Source organism: Engystomops pustulosus, chromosome 6 (assembly GCF_040894005.1).
Source record: "Engystomops pustulosus chromosome 6, aEngPut4.maternal, whole genome shotgun sequence".
NCBI classification, from domain to species: domain Eukaryota; kingdom Metazoa; phylum Chordata; class Amphibia; order Anura; family Leptodactylidae; genus Engystomops; species Engystomops pustulosus.
This window is the reverse complement of record NC_092416.1, coordinates 8,383,526-8,408,663: the sequence shown is the minus strand read 5'-3', so window position 1 is coordinate 8,408,663 and position 25,138 is coordinate 8,383,526. Positions and strand designations below refer to the sequence as shown.

Below are 25,138 nucleotides of genomic sequence, written 5' to 3'. Positions count from 1 at the left end.
GGACGGACACTAACACTAACCGCAGGACGGACACTAACCGCAGGACGGACACTAACACTAACCGCAGGACGGACACTAACCGCAGGACGGACACTAACACTAACCGCAGGACGAACACTAACACTAACCGCAGGACGGACACTAACTGCAGGACGGACACTAACACTAACCGCAGGACGGACACTAACAGTAACCTCAGGACGGACCCTAACCGCAGGACGGACACTAACACTATCCTCAGGACGGACACTAACCGCAGGACAGACACTAACCGCAGGACGGACACTAACACTAACCGCAGGACGGACACTAACCGCAGGACGGACACTAACCGCAGGACGGACACTAACACTAACCGCAGGACGGACACTAACACTAACCGCAGGACGGACACTAACACTAACTGCAGGACGGACACTAACCGCAGGACGGACACTAATCGCAGGACAGACACTAACACTAACCGCAGGACGGACACTAACACTAATCGCAGGACGGACACTAACACTAACCGCAGGACGGACACTAACACTAACCGCAGGACGGACACTAACACTAACCGCAGGACGGACACTAACACTAACCGCAGGACGGACACTAACACTAACCGCAGGACGGACACTAACCGCAGGACGGACACTAACACTAACCGCAGGACGGACACTAACCGCAGGACGGACACTAACCACAGGACGGACACTAACACTAACCACAGGACAGACACTAACCGCAGGACGGACACTAACCACAGGACGGACACTAACCGCAGGACGGACACTAACACTAACCGCAGGACGGACACTAACACTAACCGCAGGACGGACACTAACACTAACCGCAGGACGGACACTAACCGCAGGACGGACACTAACACTAACCGCAGGACGGACACTAACCACAGGACGGACACTAACCGCAGGACGGACACTAACACTAACCGCAGGACGGACACTAACCGCAGGACGGACACTAACACTAACCGCAGGACGGACACTAACCGCAGGACGGACACTAACCGCAGGACGGACACTAACACTAACCGCAGGACGGACACTAACCGCAGGACGGACACTAACCGCAGGACGGACACTAACACTAACCGCAGGACGGACACTAACTGCAGGACGAACACTAACACTAACCGCAGGACGAACACTAACACTAACCGCAGGACGGACACTAACCGCAGGATCGACACTAACACTAGCCGCAGGACGGTCACTAACACTAACCAGAGGACGGACACTAACACTAACCGCAGGACGGACACTAACCGCAGGACGGACACTAACACTAACCGCAGGACGGACACTAACCACAGGACGGACACTAACCGCAGGACGGACACTAACACTAACCGCAGGACGGACACTAACACTAACCACAGGACGGACACTAACACTAACCGCAGGACGGACACTAACCGCAGGACGGACACTAACACTAACCGCAGGACGGACACTAACACTAACCGCAGGACGGACACTAACTGCAGGACGGACACTAACACTAACCGCAGGACGGACACTAACCGCAGGACGGACACTAACACTAACCACAGGACGGACACTAACCGCAGGACGGACACTAACACTAACCGAAGGACGGACACTAACCGCAGGACGGACACTAACCGCAGGACGGACACTAACCGCAGGACGGACACTAACACTAACCGCAGGACGGACACTAACCGCAGGACGGACACTAACCGCAGGACGGACACTAACACTAACCGCAGGACGGACACTAACACTAACCGCAGGACGGACACTAACTGCAGGACGGACACTAACACTAACCGAAGGACGGACACTAACCGCAGGACGGACACTAACTGCAGGACGGACACTAACAGTAACCTCAGGACGGACACTAACTGCAGGACGGACACTAACACTAACCTCAGGACGGACACTAACCGCAGGACAGACACTAACCGCAGGACGGACACTAACACTAACCGCAGGACGGACACTAACCGCAGGACGGACACTAACCGCAGGACGGACACTAACACTAACCGCAGGACGGACACTAACACTAACCGCAGGACGGACACTAACACTAACTGCAGGACGGACACTAACCGCAGGACGGACACTAACCGCAGGACGGACACTAACACTAACCGCAGGACGGACACTAACACTAACCGCAGGACGGACACTAACACTAACCGCAGGACGGACACTAACACTAACCGCAGGACGGACACTAACACTAACCGCAGGACGGACACTAACCGCAGGACGGACACTAACACTAACCGCAGGACGGACACTAACCGCAGGACGGACACTAACCACAGGACGGACACTAACCACAGGACAGACACTAACCGCAGGACGGACACTAACCACAGGACGGACACTAACCGCAGGACGGACACTAACACTAACCGCAGGACGGACACTAACCGCAGGACGGACACTAACACTAACCGCAGGACGGACACTAACACTAACCGCAGGACGGACACTAACCGCAGGACGGACACTAACCGCAGGACGGACACTAACACTGACCGCAGGACGGACACTAACAACAGGACGGACACTAACCGCAGGACGCACACTAACACTAACCGCAGGACGGACACTAACCGCAGGACGGACACTAACCGCAGGACGGACACTAACACTAACCGCAGGACGGACACTAACACTAACCGCAGGACGGACACTAACCGCAGGACGGACACTAACACTAACCGCAGGACGGACACTAACACTAACCGCAGGACGGACACTAACACTAACCGCAGGACGGACACTAACCGCAGGACGGACACTAACCGCAGGACGGACACTAACACTAACCGCAGGACGGACACTAACACTAACCGCAGGACGGACACTAACCGCAGGACGGACACTAACCGCAGGACGGACACTAACACTAACCGCAGGACGGACACTAACACTAACCGCAGGACGGACACTAACACTAACCGCAGGACGGACACTAACCGCAGGACGGACACTAACACTAACCGCAGGACGGACACTAACCGCAGGACGGACACTAACCACAGGACGGACACTAACACTAACCACAGGACAGACACTAACCGCAGGACGGACACTAACCACAGGACGGACACTAACCGCAGGACGGACACTAACACTAACCGCAGGACGGACACTAACCGCAGGACGGACACTAACCGCAGGACGGACACTAACACTAACCGCAGGACGGACACTAACCGCAGGACGGACACTAACACTAACCGCAGGACGGACACTAACCGCAGGACGGACACTAACCGCAGGACGGACACTAACACTAACCGCAGGACGGACACTAACCACAGGACGGACACTAACCGCAGGACGGACACTAACACTAACCGCAGGACGGACACTAACCGCAGGACGGACACTAACCGCAGGACGGACACTAACACTAACCGCAGGACGGACACTAACCGCAGGACGGACACTAACCGCAGGACGGACACTAACACTAACCGCAGGACGGACACTAACACTAACCGCAGGACGGACACTAACTGCAGGACGGACACTAACACTAACCGCAGGAAGGACACTAACCGCAGGACGGACACTAACCGCAGGACGAACACTAACACTAACCGCAGGACGGACACTAACCGCAGGACGGACACTAACACTAACCACAGGACGGTCACTAACACTAACCGCAGGACGGACACTAACACTAACCGCAGGACGGACACTAACCGCAGGACGGACACTAACCGCAGGACGGACACTAACACTAACCGCAGGACGGACACTAACACTAACCGCAGGACGGACACTAACCACAGGACGGACACTAACCGCAGGACGGACACTAACACTAACCGCAGGACGGACACTAACACTAACCACAGGACGGACACTAACACTAACCGCAGGACGGACACTAACCGCAGGACGGACACTAACACTAACCGCAGGACGGACACTAACTGCAGGACGGACACTAACACTAACCGCAGGACGGACACTAACTGCAGGACGGACACTAACACTAACCGCAGGACGGACACTAACCGCAGGACGGACACTAACACTAACCACAGGACGGACACTAACCGCAGGACGGACACTAACACTAACCGAAGGACGGACACTAACCGCAGGACGGACACTAACCGCAGGACGGACACTAACCGCAGGACGGACACTAACACTAACCGCAGGACGGACACTAACACTAACCGCAGGACGGACACTAACCGCAGGACGGACACTAACCGCAGGACGGACACTAACACTAACCGCAGGACGGACACTAACTGCAGGACGGACACTAACCGCAGGACGGACACTAACGCTAACCGCAGGACGGACACTAACCGCAGGACAGACACTAACACTAACCGAAGGACGGACACTAACCACAGGACGGACACTAACACTAACCGCAGGACGGACACTAACCGCAGGACGCACACTAACTGCAGGACGGACACTAACACTAACCGCAGGACGGACACTAACAGTAACCTCAGGACGGACACTAACCGCAGGACGGACACTAACACTAACCGCAGGACGGACACTAACCGCAGGACGGACACTAACACTAACCGCAGGACGGACACTAACCGCAGGACGGACACTAACCGCAGGACGGACACTAACACTAACCGCAGGACGGACACTAACCACAGGACGGACACTAACCGCAGGACGGACACTAACACTAACCGCAGGACGGACACTAACCGCAGGACGGACACTAACACTAACCGCAGGACGGACACTAACCGCAGGACGGACACTAACCGCAGGACGGACACTAACACTAACCGCAGGACGGACACTAACACTAACCGCAGGACGGACACTAACTGCAGGACGGACACTAACACTAACCGCAGGAAGGACACTAACCGCAGGACGGACACTAACCGCAGGACGGACACTAACCGCAGGACGGACACTAACCGCAGGACGGACACTAACACTAACCGCAGGACGGACTCTAACACTAACCGCAGGACGGACACTAACACTAACCGCAGGACGGACACTAACCGCAGGACGGACACTAACCGCAGGACGGACACTAACCGCAGGACGGACACTAACACTAACCGCAGGACGGACACTAACACTAACCGCAGGACGGACACTAACCGCAGGACGGACACTAACACTAACCGCAGGACGGACACTAACACTAACCGCAGGACGGACACTAACACTAACCGCAGGACGGACACTAACACTAACCGCAGGACGGACACTAACCGCAGGACGGACACTAACACTAACCGCAGGACGGACACTAACCGCAGGACGGACACTAACCACAGGACGGACATTAACCACAGGACAGACACTAACCGCAGGACGGACACTAACCACAGGACGGACACTAACCGCAGGACGGACACTAACACTAACCGCAGGACGGACACTAACCGCAGGACGGACACTAACCGCAGGACGGACACTAACACTAACCGCAGGACGGACACTAACAGTAACCGCAGGACGGACACTAACCGCAGGACGGACACTAACCGCAGGACGGACACTAACACTGACCGCAGGACGGACACTAACCACAGGACGGACACTAACCGCAGGACGGACACTAACACTAACCGCAGGACGGACACTAACCGCAGGACGGACACTAACCGCAGGACGGACACTAACACTAACCGCAGGACGGACACTAACACTAACCGCAGGACGGACACTAACCGCAGGACGGACACTAACACTAACCGCAGGACGGACACTAACACTAACCGCAGGACGGACACTAACACTAACCGCAGGACGGACACTAACCGCAGGACGGACACTAACCGCAGGACGGACACTAACACTAACCGCAGGACGGACACTAACACTAACCGCAGGACGGACACTAACCGCAGGACGGACACTAACCGCAGGACGGACACTAACACTAACCGCAGGACGGACACTAACACTAACCGCAGGACGGACACTAACACTAACCGCAGGACGGACACTAACCGCAGGACGGACACTAACACTAACCGCAGGACAGACACTAACCGCAGGACGGACACTAACCACAGGACGGACACTAACACTAACCACAGGACAGACACTAACCGCAGGACGGACACTAACCACAGGACGGACACTAACCGCAGGACGGACACTAACACTAACCGCAGGACGGACACTAACCGCAGGATGGACACTAACACTAACCGCAGGACGGACACTAACACTAACCGCAGGACAGGCACTAACACTAACCGCAGGACGGACACTAACCGCAGGACGGACACTAACCGCAGGACGGACACTAACACTAACCGCAGGACGGACACTAACACTAACCGCAGGACGGACACTAACACTAACCGCAGGACGGACACTAACCGCAGGACGGACACTAACACTAACCGCAGGACGGACACTAACACTAACCGCAGGACGGACACTAACCGCAGGACGGACACTAACACTAACCGCAGGACGGACACTAACCACAGGACGGACACTAACCGCAGGACGGACACTAACACTAACCGCAGGACGGACACTAACCGCAGGACGGACACTAACCGCAGGACGGACACTAACACTAACCGCAGGACGGACACTAACCGCAGGACGGACACTAACCGCAGGACGGACACTAACACTAACCGCAGGACGGACACTAACACTAACCGCAGGACGGACACTAACTGCAGGACGGACACTAACACTAACCGCAGGAAGGACACTAACCGCAGGACGGACACTAACCGCAGGACGAACACTAACACTAACCGCAGGACGAACACTAACACTAACCGCAGGACGGACACTAACCGCAGGATCGACACTAACACTAACCGAAGGACGGACACTAACCGCAGGACGGACACTAACACTAACCACAGGACGGACACTAACACTAACCGCAGGACGGACACTAACCGCAGGACGGACACTAACACTAACCGCAGGATGGACACTAACCACAGGACGGACACTAACCGCAGGACGGACACTAACACTAACCGCAGGACGGACACTAACACTAACCACAGGACGGACACTAACACTAACCGCAGGACGGACACTAACCGCAGGACGGACACTAACACTAACCGCAGGACGGACACTAACTGCAGGACGGACACTAACACTAACCGCAGGACGGACACTAACCGCAGGACGGACACTAACTGCAGGACGGACACTAACACTAACCGCAGGACGGACACTAACCGCAGGACGGACACTAACACTAACCACAGGACGGACACTAACCGCAGGACGTACACTAACACTAACCGAAGGACGGACACTAACCGCAGGACGGACACTAACCGCAGGACGGACACTAACCGCAGGACGGACACTAACACTAACCGCAGGACGGACACTAACACTAACCGCAGGACGGACACTAACCGCAGGACGGACACTAACCGCAGGACGGACACTAACACTAACCGCAGGACGGACACTAACTGCAGGACGGACACTAACCGCAGGACGGACACTAACGCTAACCGCAGGACGGACACTAACCGCAGGACAGACACTAACACTAACCGAAGGACGGACACTAACCACAGGACGGACACTAACCACAGGACGGACACTAACTGCAGGACGGACACTAACACTAACCGCAGGACGGACACTAACAGTAACCTCAGGACGGACACTAACCGCAGGACGGACACTAACACTAACCTCAGGACGGACACTAACCGCAGGACAGACACTAACCGCAGGACGGACACTAACACTAACCGCAGGACGGACACTAACCGCAGGACGGACACTAACCGCAGGACGGACACTAACACTAACCGCAGGACGGACACTAACACTAACCGCAGGACGGACACTAACACTAACCGCAGGACGGACACTAACACTAACCGCAGGACGGACACTAAACGCAGGACGGACACTAACACTAACCGCAGGACGGACACTAACCGCAGGACAGATACTAACACTAACCGCAGGACGGACACTAACACTAACCGCAGGACGGACACTAACCGCAGGACGGACACTAACACTAACCGCAGGACGGACACTAACACTAACCGCAGGACGGACACTAACACTAACCGCAGGACAGACACTAACACTAACCGCAGGACGGACACTAACACTAACCGCAGGACGGACACTAACCGCAGGACGGACACTAACACTAACCGCAGGACGGCCACTAACCGCAGGACGGACACTAACCACAGGACGGACACTAACACTAACCACAGGACAGACACTAACCGCAGGACGGACACTAACCACAGGACGGACACTAACCGCAGGACGGACACTGACACTAACCGCAGGACGGACACTAACCGCAGGACGGACACTAACACTAACCGCAGGACGGACACTAACCGCAGGACGGACACTAACACTAACCGCAGGACGGACACTAACACTAACCGCAGGACGGACACTAACACTAACCGCAGGACGGACACTAACCGCAGGACGGACACTAACACTAACCGCAGGACGGACACTAACCGCAGGACGGACACTAACCACAGGACGGACACTAACCACAGGACAGACACTAACCGCAGGACGGACACTAACCACAGGACGGACACTAACCGCAGGACGGACACTAACACTAACCGCAGGACGGACACTAACCGCAGGACGGACACTAACCGCAGGACGGACACTAACACTAACCGCAGGACGGACACTAACCGCAGGACGGACACTAACCGCAGGACGGACACTAACACTAACCGCAGGACGGACACTAACACTAACCGCAGGACGGACACTAACCGCAGGACGGACACTAACACTAACCGCAGGACGGACACTAACACTAACCGCAGGACGGACACTAACACTAACCGCAGGACGGACACTAACCGCAGGACGGACACTAACCGCAGGACGGACACTAACACTAACCGCAGGACGGACACTAACACTAACCGCAGGACGGACACTAACCGCAGGACGGACACTAACCGCAGGACGGACACTAACACTAACCGCAGGACGGACACTAACACTAACCGCAGGACGGACACTAACACTAACCGCAGGACGGACACTAACCGCAGGACGGACACTAACACTAACCGCAGGACGGACACTAACCGCAGGACGGACACTAACACTAACCGCAGGACGGACACTAACACTAACCACAGGACAGACACTAACCGCAGGACGGACACTAACACTAACCGCAGGACAGACACTAACCGCAGGACGGACACTAACCACAGGACGGACACTAACACTAACCGCAGGACGGACACTAACCGCAGGACGGACACTAACACTAACCGCAGGACAGACACTAACCACAGGACGGACACTAACCACAGGACGGACACTAACCGCAGGACGGACACTAACACTAACCGCAGGACGGACACTAACCGCAGGACGGACACTAACCGCAGGACGGACACTAACACTAACCGCAGGACGGACACTAACCGCAGGACGGACACTAACACTAACCGCAGGACGGACACTAACCCGCAGGACGGACACTAACCGCAGGACGGACACTAACCGCAGGACGGACACTAACACTAACCGCAGGACGGACACTAACCGCAGGACGGACACTAACCGCAGGACGGACACTAACACTAACCGCAGGACGGACACTAACCGCAGGACAGACACTAACACTAACCGCAGGACAGACACTAACACTAACCGCAGGACGGACACTAACTGCAGGACGGACACTAACACTAACCGCAGGAAGGACACTAACCGCAGGACGAACACTAACACTAACCGCAGGACGAACACTAACACTAACCGCAGGACGGACACTAACCGCAGGACGGACACTAACACTAACCGCAGGACGGACACTAACCGCAGGACGGACACTAACACTAACCGCAGGACGAACACTAACACTAACCGCAGGACGGACACTAACCACAGGACGGACACTAACACTAACCGCAGGACGGACACTAACCGCAGGACGGACACTAACACTAACCGCAGGACGGACACTAACCACAGGACGGACACTAACCGCAGGACGGACACTAACACTAACCGCAGGACGGACACTAACACTAACCACAGGACGGACACTAACACTAACCGCAGGACGGACACTAACACTAACCGCAGGACGGACACTAACACTAACCGCAGGACGGACACTAACTGCAGGACGGACACTAACACTAACCGCAGGACGGACACTAACTGCAGGACGGACACTAACACTAACCGCAGGACGGACACTAACCGCAGGACGGACACTAACACTAACCACAGGACGGACACTAACCGCAGGACAGACACTAACACTAACCGCAGGACGGACTATTCTTGTCACAGATTACATCATACACCTTCAGGGAATTTATGTTAACAAACATCCAGTAAGTAGCAATGATCCATTTAAAGGGAACTTGTCTTTAGCTGCTTTGTAAGTAGGATTGTAGCTTCTCCAAGTGTACTGGGGTGGGGGGTGTCCTCACACTGCTGTGCTCTGTGCTCTCTGCAGCCAGTGTTATGTATTGTCCCTGGAGAGATGAATAATCAGACCTCACACTGCTGTGCTCTGTGCTCTCTGCAGCCAGTGTTATGTATAGTCCCTGGAGAGATGTGTAATACCACCTCACACTGCTGTGCTCTGTGCTCTCTGCAGCCAGTGTTATGTATTGTCCCTGGAGAGATGTGTAATCAGACCTCACACTGCTGTGCTCTGTGCTCTCTGCAGCCAGTGTTATGTACTCTCCCTGGAGACATGTGTAATCAGACCTCACACTGCTGTGCTCTGTGCTCTCTGCAGCCAGTGTTATGTATAGTCCCTGGAGAGATGTGTAATCAGCCCTCACACTGCTGTGCTCTGTGCTCTCTGCAGCCAGTGTTATGTACTGTTCCTGGAGAGATGTATAATCAGACCTCACACTGCTGTGCTCTGTGCTCTCTGCAGCCAGTGTTATGTATTGTCCCTGGAGAGATGTGTAATACCACCTCACACTGCTGTGCTCTGTGCTCTCTGCAGCCAGTGTTATGTATAGTCCCTGGAGAGATGTGTAATACCACCTCACACTGCTGTGCTCTGTGCTCTCTGCAGCCAGTGTTATGTATTGTCCCTGGAGAGATGCGTAATCAGACCTCACACTGCTGTGCTCTGTGCTCTCTGCAGCCAGTGTTATGTATAGTCCCTGGAGAGATGTGTAATCAGCCCTCACACTGCTGTGCTCTGTGCTCTCTGCAGCCAGTGTTATGTATTGTCCGTGGAGGGATGTGTAATCAGACCTCACACTGCTGTGCTCTGTGCTCTCTGCAGCCAGTGTTATGTATTGTCCCTGGAGAGATGTGTAATCAGACCTCACACTGCTGTGCTCTGTGCTCCCTGCAGTCAGTGTTATGTATAGTCCATGGAGAGATGTGTAATCAGACCTCACACTGCTGTGCTCTGTGCTCTCTGCAGCCAGTGTTATGTATTGTCCCTGGAGAGATGTGTAATCAGACCTCACACTGCTGTCCTCTGAGCTCTCTGCAGCCAGTCTTATGTATTGTCCCTGGAGAGATGTGTAATCAGACCTCACACTGCTGTGCTCTGTGCTCTCTGCAGCCAGTGTTATGTACTCTCCCTGGAGAGATGTGTAATCAGACCTCACACTGCTGTGCTCTGTGCTCTCTGCAGCCAGTGTTATGTACTCTCCCTGGAGAGATGTGTAATCAGACCTCACACTGCTGTGCTCTGTGCTCTCTGCAGCCAGTATTATGTATAGTCCCTGGAGAGATGTGTAATCAGACCTCACACTGCTGTGCTCTGTGCTCTCTGCAGCCAGTGTTATGTATTGTCCCTGGAGAGATGTGTAATCAGACCTCACACTGCTGTGCTCTGTGCTCTCTGCAGCCAGTGTTATGTATTGTCCCTGGAGAGATGTGTAATCAGACCTCACACTGCTGTGCTCTGTGCTCTCTGCAGCCAGTGTTATGTACTGTCCCTGGAGAGATGTGTAATCAGACCTCACACTGCTGTGCTCTGTGCTCTCTGCAGCCAGTGTTATGTATAGTCCCTGGAGAGATGTGAAATCAGACCTCACACTGCTGTGCTCTGTTCTCTCTGCAGCCAGTGTTATGCATTGTCCCTGGAGAGATGTGTAATCAGACCTCACACTGCTGTGCTCTGTGCTCTCTGCAGCCAGTGTTATGTATTGTCCCTGGAGAGATGTGTAATCAGACCTCACACTGCTGTGCTCTGTGCTCTCTGCAGCCAGTGTTATGTATTGTCCCTGGATAGATGTGTAATCAGACCTCACACTGCTGTGCTCTGTGCTCTCTGCAGCCAGTGTTATGTACTGTCCCTGGAGAGATGTGTAATCAGACCTCACACTGCTGTGCTCTGAGCTCTCTGCAGCCAGTGTTATGTATTGTCCCTGGAGAGATGTGTAATCAGACCTCACACTGCTGTGCTCTGTGCTCTCTGCAGCCAGTGTTATGTATTGTCCCTGGAGAGATGTGTAATCAGACCTCACACTGCTGTGCTCTGTGCTCTCTGCAGCCAGTATTATGTTTTGTCCCTGGAGAGATGTGTAATCAGACCTCACACTGCTGTGCTCTGTGCTCTCTGCAGCCAGTGTTATGTATTGTCCCTGGAGAGATGTGTAATCAGACCTCACACTGCTGTGCTCTGTGAACTCTGCAGCCAGTGTTACATATGGTCACTGGAGAGATGTGTAATCAGACCTCACACTGCTGTGCTCTGTGCTTTCTGCAGCCAGTATTATGTTTTGTCTCTGGAGAGATGTGTAATCAGACCTCACACTGCTGTGCTCTGTGCTCTCTGCAGCCAGTGTTATGTACTGTCCCTGGAGAGATGTGTAATCAGACCTCACACTGCTGTGCTCTGTGAACTCTGCAGCCAGTGTTACATATGGTCACTGGAGAGATGTGTAATCAGACCTCACACTGCTGTGCTCTGTGCTCTCTGCAGCCAGTGTTATGCATTGTCCCTGGAGAGATGTGTAATCAGACCTCACACTGCTGTGCTCTGTGCTCTCTGCAGCCAGTATTATGTTTTGTCCCTGGAGAGATGTGTAATCAGACCTCACACTGCTGTGCTCTGTGCTCTCTGCAGCCAGTGTTATGTACTGTCCCTGGAGAGATGTGTAATCAGACCTCACACTGCTGTGCTCTGCGAACTCTGCAGCCAGTGTTACATATGGTCACTGGAGAGATGTGTAATCAGACCTCACACTGCTGTGCTCTATGCTCTCAGCAGCCAGTGTTATGTATTGTCCCTGGAGAGATGTGTAATCAGACCTCACACTGCTGTGCTCTGTGCTCTCTGCAGCCAGTGTTATGTACTGTCCCTGGAGAGATGTGTAATCAGACCTCACACTGCTGTGCTCTGTGAACTCTGCAGCCAGTGTTACATATGGTCACTGGAGAGATGTGTAATCAGACCTCACACTGCTGTGCTCTATGCTCTCAGCAGCCAGTGTTATGTATTGTCCCTGGAGAGATGTGTAATACCACCTCACACTGCTGTGCTCTGTGCTCTCTGCAGCCAGTGTTATGTATTGTCCCTGGAGAGATGTGTAATCAGACCTCACACTGCTGTGCTCTGTGCTCTCTGCAGCCAGTGTTATGTATAGTCCCTGGAGAGATGTGTAATCAGCCCTCACACTGCTGTGCTCTGTGCTCTCTGCAGCCAGTGTTATGTACTGTTCCTGGAGAGATGTATAATCAGACCTCACACTGCTGTGCTCTGTGCTCTCTGCAGCCAGTGTTATGTATTGTCCCTGGAGAGATGTGTAATACCACCTCACACTGCTGTGCTCTGTGCTCTCTGCAGCCAGTGTTATGTATAGTCCCTGGAGAGATGTGTAATACCACCTCACACTGCTGTGCTCTGTGCTCTCTGCAGCCAGTGTTATGTATTGTCCCTGGAGAGATGCGTAATCAGACCTCACACTGCTGTGCTCTGTGCTCTCTGCAGCCAGTGTTATGTATAGTCCCTGGAGAGATGTGTAATCAGCCCTCACACTGCTGTGCTCTGTGCTCTCTGCAGCCAGTGTTATGTACTCTCCCTGGAGACATGTGTAATCAGACCTCACACTGCTGTGCTCTGTGCTCTCTGCAGCCAGTGTTATGTATAGTCCCTGGAGAGATGTGTAATCAGCCCTCACACTGCTGTGCTCTGTGCTCTCTGCAGCCAGTGTTATGTACTGTTCCTGGAGAGATGTATAATCAGACCTCACACTGCTGTGCTCTGTGCTCTCTGCAGCCAGTGTTATGTATTGTCCCTGGAGAGATGTGTAATACCACCTCACACTGCTGTGCTCTGTGCTCTCTGCAGCCAGTGTTATGTATAGTCCCTGGAGAGATGTGTAATACCACCTCACACTGCTGTGCTCTGTGCTCTCTGCAGCCAGTGTTATGTATTGTCCCTGGAGAGATGCGTAATCAGACCTCACACTGCTGTGCTCTGTGCTCTCTGCAGCCAGTGTTATGTATAGTCCCTGGAGAGATGTGTAATCAGCCCTCACACTGCTGTGCTCTGTGCTCTCTGCAGCCAGTGTTATGTATTGTCCCTGGAGGGATGTGTAATCAGACCTCACACTGCTGTGCTCTGTGCTCTCTGCAGCCAGTGTTATGTATTGTCCCTGGAGAGATGTGTAATCAGACCTCACACTGCTGTGCTCTGTGCTCCCTGCAGTCAGTGTTATGTATAGTCCATGGAGAGATGTGTAATCAGACCTCACACTGCTGTGCTCTGTGCTCTCTGCAGCCAGTGTTATGTATTGTCCCTGGAGAGATGTGTAATCAGACCTCACACTGCTGTCCTCTGAGCTCTCTGCAGCCAGTCTTATGTATTGTCCCTGGAGAGATGTGTAATCAGACCTCACACTGCTGTGCTCTGTGCTCTCTGCAGCCAGTGTTATGTACTCTCCCTGGAGAGATGTGTAATCAGACCTCACACTGCTGTGCTCTGTGCTCTCTGCAGCCAGTGTTATGTACTCTCCCTGGAGAGATGTGTAATCAGACCTCACACTGCTGTGCTCTGTGCTCTCTGCAGCCAGTATTATGTATAGTCCCTGGAGAGATGTGTAATCAGACCTCACACTGCTGTGCTCTGTGCTCTCTGCAGCCAGTGTTATGTATTGTCCCTGGAGAGATGTGTAATCAGACCTCACACTGCTGTGCTCTGTGCTCTCTGCAGCCAGTGTTATGTATTGTCCCTGGAGAGATGTGTAATCAGACCTCACACTGCTGTGCTCTGTGCTCTCTGCAGCCAGTATTATGTATAGTCCCTGGAGAGATGTGTAATCAGACCTCACACTGCTGTGCTCTGTGCTCTCTGCAGCCAGTGTTATGTATTGTCCCTGGAGAGATGTGTAATCAGACCTCACACTGCTGTGCTCTGTGCTCTCTGCAGCCAGTGTTATGTATTGTCCCTGGAGAGATGTGTAATCAGACCTCACACTGCTGTGCTCTGTGCTCTCTGCAGCCAGTGTTATGTACTGTCCCTGGAGAGATGTGTAATCAGACCTCACACTGCTGTGCTCTGTGCTCTCTGCAGCCAGTGTTATGTATAGTCCCTGGAGAGATGTGAAATCAGACCTCACACTGCTGTGCTCTGTTCTCTCTGCAGCCAGTGTTATGCATTGTCCCTGGAGAGATGTGTAATCAGACCTCACACTGCTGTGCTCTGTGCTCTCTGCAGCCAGTGTTATGTATTGTCCCTGGATAGATGTGTAATCAGACCTCACACTGCTGTGCTCTGTGCTCTCTGCAGCCAGTGTTATGTACTGTCCCTGGAGAGATGTGTAATCAGACCTCACACTGCTGTGCTCTGAGCTCTCTGCAGCCAGTGTTATGTATTGTCCCTGGAGAGATGTGTAATCAGACCTCACACTGCTGTGCTCTGTGCTCTCTGCAGCCAGTGTTATGTATTGTCCCTGGAGAGATGTGTAATCAGACCTCACACTGCTGTGCTCTGTGCTCTCTGCAGCCAGTATTATGTTTTGTCCCTGGAGAGATGTGTAATCAGACCTCACACTGCTGTGCTCTGTGCTCTCTGCAGCCAGTGTTATGTATTGTCCCTGGAGAGATGTGTAATCAGACCTCACACTGCTGTGCTCTGTGAACTCTGCAGCCAGTGTTACATATGGTCACTGGAGAGATGTGTAATCAGACCTCACACTGCTGTGCTCTGTGCTTTCTGCAGCCAGTATTATGTTTTGTCCCTGGAGAGATGTGTAATCAGACCTCACACTGCTGTGCTCTGTGCTCTCTGCAGCCAGTGTTATGTACTGTCCCTGGAGAGATGTGTAATCAGACCTCACACTGCTGTGCTCTGTGAACTCTGCAGCCAGTGTTACATATGGTCACTGGAGAGATGTGTAATCAGACCTCACACTGCTGTGCTCTGTGCTCTCTGCAGCCAGTGTTATGCATTGTCCCTGGAGAGATGTGTAATCAGACCTCACACTGCTGTGCTCTGTGCTCTCTGCAGCCAGTATTATGTTTTGTCCCTGGAGAGATGTGTAATCAGACCTCACACTGCTGTGCTCTGTGCTCTCTGCAGCCAGTGTTATGTACTGTCCCTGGAGAGATGTGTAATCAGACCTCACACTGCTGTGCTCTGCGAACTCTGCAGCCAGTGTTACATATGGTCACTGGAGAGATGTGTAATCAGACCTCACACTGCTGTGCTCTATGCTCTCAGCAGCCAGTGTTATGTATTGTCCCTGGAGAGATGTGTAATCAGACCTCACACTGCTGTGCTCTGTGCTCTCTGCAGCCAGTGTTATGTACTGTCCCTGGAGAGATGTGTAATCAGACCTCACACTGCTGTGCTCTGTGAACTCTGCAGCCAGTGTTACATATGGTCACTGGAGAGATGTGTAATCAGACCTCACACTGCTGTGCTCTATGCTCTCAGCAGCCAGTGTTATGTATTGTCCCTGGAGAGATGTGTAATCAGACCTCACACTGCTGTGCTCTGTGCTCTCTGCAGCCAGTGTTATGCATTGTCCCTGGAGAGATGTGTAATCAGACCTCACACTGCTGTGCTCTGTGCTCTCTGCAGCCAGTGTTATGTATTGTCCCTGGAGAGATGTGTAATCAGACTTTTGTGTATGTTGTTAGTAGCAGCAGGACTGTGAAATACGGATTTATATTCCAGGATTGCACTGGGTGTCAGTCCTCACACTGCTGTGCTCTGTGCACTCTGCAGCCACTGTTATATATTTCCCTGGAGATATGTGTAATCAGACTTTTGTGTTTGTTGTTTGTAGCAGCTGGACTGTGAAATATGGATTTATATTCTAGTATTACACTGGGTGTCAGTCCTCACACTGCTGTGCTCGGTGCTTTCTACAGCCAGTATTACATATTGTCCCTGGAGAGATGTGTAATCAGATCTTTGTATATGTTGTTAGTAGCAGCAGGACAGTGAAATATGGATTTATATTCCAAGATTACAGCTTCTCCAAGTGCACTGGGTGTGTGTCCTCACACTGCTGTGCTCTGTACTTGGTACAGTGAACTTTTACCCCTATTTGACACATGTAATATTTACTGCATCAGGAAAAACCACAATCCTGGAATAGAAATCCTTATTTGACAGTCCTGCTGCTACTTACAGTACACACAAGCTATGACTACAAATCTCTCCAAGGACAATACATAACACTCTGCACGGAGCACAGAGCTCAGCAGTGTGAGGACAACCCCCAGTATACTGGCTGTAATGCTGGAATATAAATCCATATATCACAGCCCTGCTGCTACCAACAATATACACAATAGTGTGATTACACATCTCCCCAGGGACAACACCTACTTACTGCAGAGATCGTGGATATTGTGTTAAGGAAGTGGCTAGTAAGTGTTCAATTCCCCTGCAGCGCCCCCGCAGGTGATATGAAGCATTACACCGCTGCCTTTCATGTAACAAGCGTCTCCCTCCACTCACCCCGCAGCAGGGACAGGACATGCCATTGTCTTATACACTGGAGCAGTTTATTATATTGTATACATCAATACATATAAGACATGATATATATGACATATAAACCTGACAACATGCAGAACATAAATCTAATACTTAAAGGAAATGTCCATTTTTATGAATAGTCAGTGATGGAAATGTATTGTAAGTTCCTGGCTATTAGTCAGTAGCTATAATAGGCGCTAGTTCAGACATAACTTCAGTGTCCCCCTGAGGATCGGTGCAGCCTTTCCAGATATTTGTAATTTTTCCCATCAATTCATATAAACCCCCCACCATTTACTAAATAACTAATGGGCCGAGCGCCCCCCAAATTTCAGTCTTATTGCCATTGAAACCACAGAGTTGTTCCATGCTCCTCAGGGGCGGGGCTCTTGGTCACATGGCTGCCCACTTGTCTATTTGCATCATGAAGACTTTGATTCAGTTCTTCTACATCTTTAAGGCACTTCTGAAAAACATATATTTTTGAAAAAAATTTAAAGGGGTGGTCCGAGAGTTTGAAAAAATTAGTAGCTGGGCTGGGGGCGGGCTTTTAAAAAAAATGAACTGGTACACTTAGCTCCTCCGTTGCTCCTGTTGTCCCTGCAGGGGCAGGAAAGCTGTGCTCGGGGAGTTTCTGCCCCACTCAGGTGGTCGACCATGTCCACCCATCACCATATCCCACCACCCGATCCAGTGCTGAGATCTAGGGATGGATGAGAGTGTCCGGGCAACTTGGCCAGCCGGAAGCTCCCCGAGCACAACATCCGTGCCCCAGTAAACAAACAGGGGTACGGAACAGACAGACCGCGGCTCAGGAAATCAGCAGCAACGGAGGAGGTGAGTACACGCTTATTTTTTTAAATAGCCCCTCCCAGTCCGGCTACTAATTTTTTCCAACTCTTGAACCCCTTTAAGGCATCAGGAATGTGCAGCGTATTGGCTACTGGTGATGGGTTTGAGGTTGCACCAAGTAGCAGAGATGACCAGAGGTGGAGCATGGGATCAGTCAGAAGAACATGCATGTTGGGCTATACCTCTGGTTTTTGGACAATCCGGTGTAGCCCAATATGTACTGTACGTTCTTCCAACTGGTCCCATGTATGGTCCCATTGGGTACTTCTGAGTCATGTGCAGTATGGCCGAATATTTTTGAGTTTCCATAAGAAAGCAAAATTCCAGAAAAATCCAAACTATGTGATGACCTTAGATAACAAAATGGTTCTTCAGGTTGAGATCTGATATGACTCCAGATGAGGGCTGAGATATGATTGGACTGCGAAAAGCAGGAGATGTTCAACGTAAACTTATGATTGCTCGCAAGTCATGGCAGAGAGTCCAGGCTCAGTCATGTGAATTGAGACGACTGGTCAGAGATTGATCGTGATTTCTCTTGGCTATTGGTATTTTTACCATGTTCTTCACTAAATGCACTTTCGAAGGCCAAAAGGATGGATCTACGCAATGATTCCTTAAAGTCCCTCCCCAAGAAGACATAAAGGAACGGATTCAAGCAGCTGTTGAAGAAGGCCAAGCTCGTAGCTAGAGGACTACCTATAAGAACCGCTGACTTTAGCGTTTTGTTGTCCCAGTGGTGCATAACGACTTCTAAAACTGAAAGGATGTGATAGGGGAACCAACAAATGAAGAAAGCCACCACCACAGTGGCCATGACTTTGAATGGTCGGCTGGACCAAGAAAGATGACTCCTCCTCAACTTGAGGGCCATCAAGGAGTAAAACACCAAGATAAGCCCAAAGGGGAGTAAGAACCCAAAAAGAAACCGCACTGAGATCATCACCTGGTGCCTCATCGATCTTAGGGCCACCACCTCCAGGTCATCAAAGTCGGTAGAGAAGGCATAATTGTTATAGCAATGAGTCACATTGGTTTCATTATCTTGTATGGTGTCCCTGAAGGCCAGGTATGGAGAGCAGAGGCAGAAGGCAACCAGCCAGATAGCCATAGTTATGGCACTGGCTAGCCTGGTGGTCCTATAGTTCTGAGCCCACACAGGTCTGACAACTGAGACACATCGGTCAGCGCTGATGATGGTGAGGAGGAAAACACTGGCGAATAAGTTCAAGAAAGCCACGGTGCTGTTGAGTTTACATAGTAAGGTGCCAAAGGGCCAATCAAACCCAAGGGCTGTGTACGCGATACTCAGCGGTAAGAAGAACGTGAAGATGAAGTCAGCAATGGCGAGGTGCGAAAACCACACCGTGTTAACCGTCTTCTTCATCCGAAATCCAGCGATCCAGATCACCAAACCGTTGCCTATGGTTCCCAGGAGGAAGGCTATGCTGTAGATGATAATGGACAAGTACCGGAGAGTGGTCTCCAGCTCCGAAGGAAGATCATCCACGAGGACATACTCATCTTCTTCTTCCTCCAGCTGCAGCGCCAAAGGGTTGGGTGAGGATGGAAACAGGGTGGAAAGTTCCATAATGAGGAAGTCTGAAGACAAAAACAGAACAGTACTTGTTATGTTTTTAGAGAGTCACATGACACATACAGCTCTGCTACATATCAGTGCTTTGGAGTAAAGCTTTTACATATGGAATCATCTTCTAGTATTTGACTGCGTGGACCATGCTGCTATGGGATCCTCACCAAGGTGCCCTGAGGGAACGTTCATCGGTTCCCAGCAAGATCTCTACAGTAAACATACACATGGGATTCAATGCTGAGCCCCATTGCTGAAAATTATTGCCCTATATAAGAAGAACTTCAATCCCAGGACATCCATCAAGTCAGGAGAACATCAGTACTATGTAATTTTCCAAGTAAGTAGAGAATCCGTACTATGCCCACCTACCCAGAAAACAATTCATCAGTATCATGCCACCTACCATGTAGGACATCAGTGCCATACACGTACCAGGTAAGAAGAACATTAGGGCTATGACATCTATTGAGTTAGAACTTCAGTACTGTGCCAACTATTGAGTAAGAAGGGCTTCAGCACCATGCAATCTACCAAGTATGGACTACGCACCATGCTGCCTACCAGGTAAAACCTCAGTACCATGCCACATGCAAAGTAAGTAGAACAATAGAGCTTCAGGATCATTCAACCTACAAAGTTGAACTCCAGCCTATGCCACCGATGCCAGGTAGAACTTCATCGTTATGGTATGGTAGAACTCCAGCCTATGCCACCTGTCAGGTAGAACTTCATTGTTATGGTATGGTAGAACTCCAGCCTATGCCACCTGTCAGGTAGAACTTCATCGTTATGGTATGGTAGAACTGCAGCCTATGCCACCTGTCAGGTAGAACTTCATTGTTATGGTATGGTAGAACTGCAGCCTATGCCACCTGTCAGGTAGAACTTCGGCACTAGACTATCTAGCTTTATTACCAAGCCTTCCACCAAGCTGAACCTCAATATTATGTCACCTTCCAAGAAGAACTTAAATTCAATGAGGTACCGTAAGTAGAACTTAATACCTTGTCAAACATGGATAAGTAGAGCTTCAGTATTAAGCCACCTACCAAGTAAGAAGAACCTCTGTACCATGACCTTCTACCAAGTACTATACAACCTACCAACATAGAAGAACTGCAGTCACATTGTAGCTACAACATAATGAGGAACATCTGCACCTTCCCACCTCCAAAATAGAACTTCATGACCATGCTACCTCCCAAATTGGTAGAACTTCAGCCCCCTGCCCCATAAGAGGAGAAACATCAGTCCTATTCTACCACCAGCTAAGAACTTCAGTGTCCTGTCAACCATGAAGTAAGCAGAACTTCAGACCCATGACGTTAATTGGACATTCACAACCAGAACATCTATTACGGTGCCATCCTCCAGGTAGAACTTCAGCCCCGACCATCTTTAGTGCATGAGCCATGGTTCTCTATTGTCTCATGGTTCTCTATGTTTTAGACATATGTCCAGGAATTGACCACACCTGGTGGCCATGTGGATGGTGGTTGGCACCAACGTGTCTTATTGTTGTAGATCTTACACTAGGTGCTCGCACATTGTCCTCCTACAACAGGTGTCAGGGAGGTAAGAAGACACTTGTAGGTTCTCCAGGAGAACTTTGGGCAGGAGACCACCTCAGTGGGCTTCATGGCTTCTCAGGTCCTCCATGAGCCTCAAAAAAAGCCTCCAATCTGACATTCTGGAGAGATGACCTGTGATAACGTTGAGCCGTGTGTGTCAGCAGCGTCCATGAGTCCCTTTTCTTGGAATCAGCCAACTATGACCGCCCAAGATAACTCAGCCCCTCCAAGACTCCCACCTGAGATGGTGTATTGTCTCCTGTCTCCCTCAGCTTAGCATAGAACATATCTCAGATGTAGCAGAGTTGAGTTTGTTATTTGGTCTCAGGAATCAGCTTTTTCCATTAGGTTTCGTCTTCTTCATTCATTCAGAGGTTTGTCCTGATGCAAAGACCATTCAGCTCTGCTACATCTGTGCAGACCATGGATAGAGAGCTCCCTACCTGCTGCTCCTTCAGGCTCCTTGGAAGAATCCGCTGGAATATGAAGACTGGAAGAGTTTTGTGAGTCACACCGCAGCGACGCTCACCCCCCTCTCTGCACAGAACTTAAAGGGGCAGGAGAACAGCAGGGACTGGACACAGGACTGAATACAAGGGGGGGGGGGTCCTATAGGAAGTTTCCAGACTCCATAGAGGCGTCTTATGAGATTCTGCAGCAGCTGTGGTGTGTATGATGAGGTTCTGCAGCAGCTGAGGTGTGAATGATGAGGTTCTGCAGCAGCTGAGGTGTGTATGATGAGGTTCTGCAGCAGCTGAGGTGTGTATGATGAGGTTCTGCAGCAGCTGAGGTGTGAATGATGAGGTTCTGCAGCAGCTGAGGTGTGTATGATGAGGTTCTGCAGCAGCTGAGGTGTGTATGATGAGGTTCTGCAGCAGCTGAGGTGTGTATGATGAGGTTCTGCAGCAGCTGATGTGTGTATTAGGAGGTTCTGCAGCAGCGATTGTGTGTATTATGAGGTTCTGCATCAGCTGTTGTGCGTGTAATGAGGTTCTGCAGCAGCAGAGGTGTGTATTATGATGTTCTGTAGCATCTCTGGTGTGTATTATGAGGTTCTGCAACAGAAGCTGTGTGTATTTTGAGGTTCTGCAGCAGCTGTGGTGTGTATTATGAGGTTCTGCAGCAGCTGAGGTGTGTATGATGAGGTTCTGCCGCAGCTGAGTTGTGTTTGATGAAGTTCTTCAGCAGCTGAGGTGTGTATGATGAGGTTCTGCAGCAGCTGTGGTGTGTATGATGAGGTTCTGCAGTAGCTGTGGTGTGTATTATGAGGTTCTGCAGCAGCTGAGGTGTGTATGATGAGGTTCTGCCGCAGCTGAGTTGTGTTTGATGAAGTTCTTCAGCAGTTGAGGTGTGTATGATGAGGTTCTGCAGCAGCTGAGGTGTGTATTATGAGGTTCTGCCGCAGCTGAGTTGTGTTTGATGAAGTTCTTCAGCAGCTGAGGTGTGTATGATGAAGTTCTGCAGCAGCTGAGGTGTGTATGATGAGGTTCTGCAGCAGCTGAGGTGTGTATGATGAGGTTCTGCAGCAGCTGATGTGTGTATTAGGAGGTTCTGCAGCAGCGATTGTGTGTATTATGAGGTTCTGCATCAGCTGTGGTGCGTGTAATGCGGTTCTGCAGCAGCAGAGGTGTGTATGATGATGTTCTGTAGCATCTCTGGTGTGTATTATGAGGTTCTGCAGCAGAAGCTTTGTGTATTATGAGGTTCTGCAGCAGCTGAGGTGTCTATTAGGAGGTTCTGCAGCAGCTGAGGTGTGTATAATGAGGTTCTGTAGCAGCTGTTGTGTGTACTATGAGGTTCTGCAGCAGCTGTGGTGTGTGTGATGGGGTTCTGCAGCAGCTGTGGTGTGTGATGAGGTTCTGCAACAGCTGAGGTGTGTATGATGGGTTTCTGCAGCAGCTCAGGTGTGTGCGATGAGCTTCTGCAGTAGCTGAGTTGTGTATGATGAGATTCTGCAGCAGCTGTGGTGTGTGATGAGGTTCTGCAACAGCTGAGGTGTGTATGATGGGTTTCTGCAGCAGCTCAGGTGTGTGTGATGAGCTTCTGCAGCAGCTCAGGTGTGTATGATGAGGTTCTGCAGCAGCTGAGGTGTGTATGATGAGGTTCTGCTGCTGCTGATGTGTGTAGTATGAGGTTCTGCAGCAGCTGTGGTGTGTGATGAGGTTCTGCAGAAGCTGTGGTGTGTGATGAGGTTCTGCAGCAGCTGTGGTGTGTGTGATGAGGTTCTGCAGCAGCTGTGGTGTGTATGTATATGCTGGGCAATGCTCCATCACACATGTATAAGTTAGAGTTCAGTGAAGGTAACACTTCCCCTCCCGATATTTTGGCAGGACTCCTGTGGATCACGTTACGCCCGGGCAGAAATTCTTAGACCTTGAACACATCCAGACGCTGTTCATATTCCTCATAACCAAAGAAAATAAACGTTTTCTTGGATGTAGCAGAGGGGACATTGCTGGTGCAACGGAGCTGAGGTTGTAGTGCGGCTCCCCTCGTGCTGATACGTGTTGTCCGGATAATACTTGTCCTTATCACAACTAGTGTCCTAATTCTACTGATATACCGCCATATGGTGACAAGATAATGCTGCCATATAGAGTGTATCACCGTGTACAGAGAAGATCATATGCAGTATCAAATTAAGGTTCCCTTATAGAGCCACATAATACTGCCCTATAGTACTACCATATAGTACTGCCCTATAGTACTGCCCTATAGTACTGCCCTATAGTACTGCCCTATACTACTGCCCTATAGTACTGCCCTATAGTACTGCCCTATAGTACTACCATATAGTACTGCCCTATACTACTGCCCTATAGTACTGCCCTATACTACTGCCCTATAGTACTGCCCTATAGTAATGCCCTATAGTACTACCATATAGTACTGCCCTATAGTACTGCCCTATAGTACTGCCCTATAGTACTGCCCTATACTACTGCCCTATAGTACTGCCCTATAGTACTGCCCTATAGTACTACCATATAGTACTGCCCTATACTACTGCCCTATAGTACTGCCCTATACTACTGCCCTATAGTACTGCCCTATAGTAATGCCCTATAGTACTACCATATAGTACTGCCCTATAGTACTGCCCTATAGTACAGCCCTATGGTACTGCCCTATACTACTGCCCTATACTACTGCCCTATAGTACTGCCATATAGTAATGCCCTAT

General features: G+C 51.2%; 2 protein-coding genes across 2 annotated transcripts in view; both read right to left on the bottom strand.

Annotated features, from left to right (window-relative positions):
• LOC140134559 (chemerin-like receptor 1) overlaps positions 1-25,138 on the bottom strand; it is a 201,363-nt gene that overhangs the window by 53,240 nt on the left and 122,985 nt on the right. The gene's annotated exons all lie outside the window — the stretch shown is intronic.
• On the bottom strand, positions 17,957-22,562 carry LOC140134558 (chemerin-like receptor 1). The gene is made up of 2 exons (XM_072154954.1): positions 22,398-22,562; positions 17,957-20,391 (listed from the first exon to the last, which is right to left on the bottom strand). The coding sequence occupies exon 2, from the start codon at positions 20,378-20,380 to the stop codon at positions 19,283-19,285; it is 1,098 nt and encodes a 365-aa protein (XP_072011055.1). The 5' UTR covers positions 20,381-20,391; positions 22,398-22,562; the 3' UTR covers positions 17,957-19,282.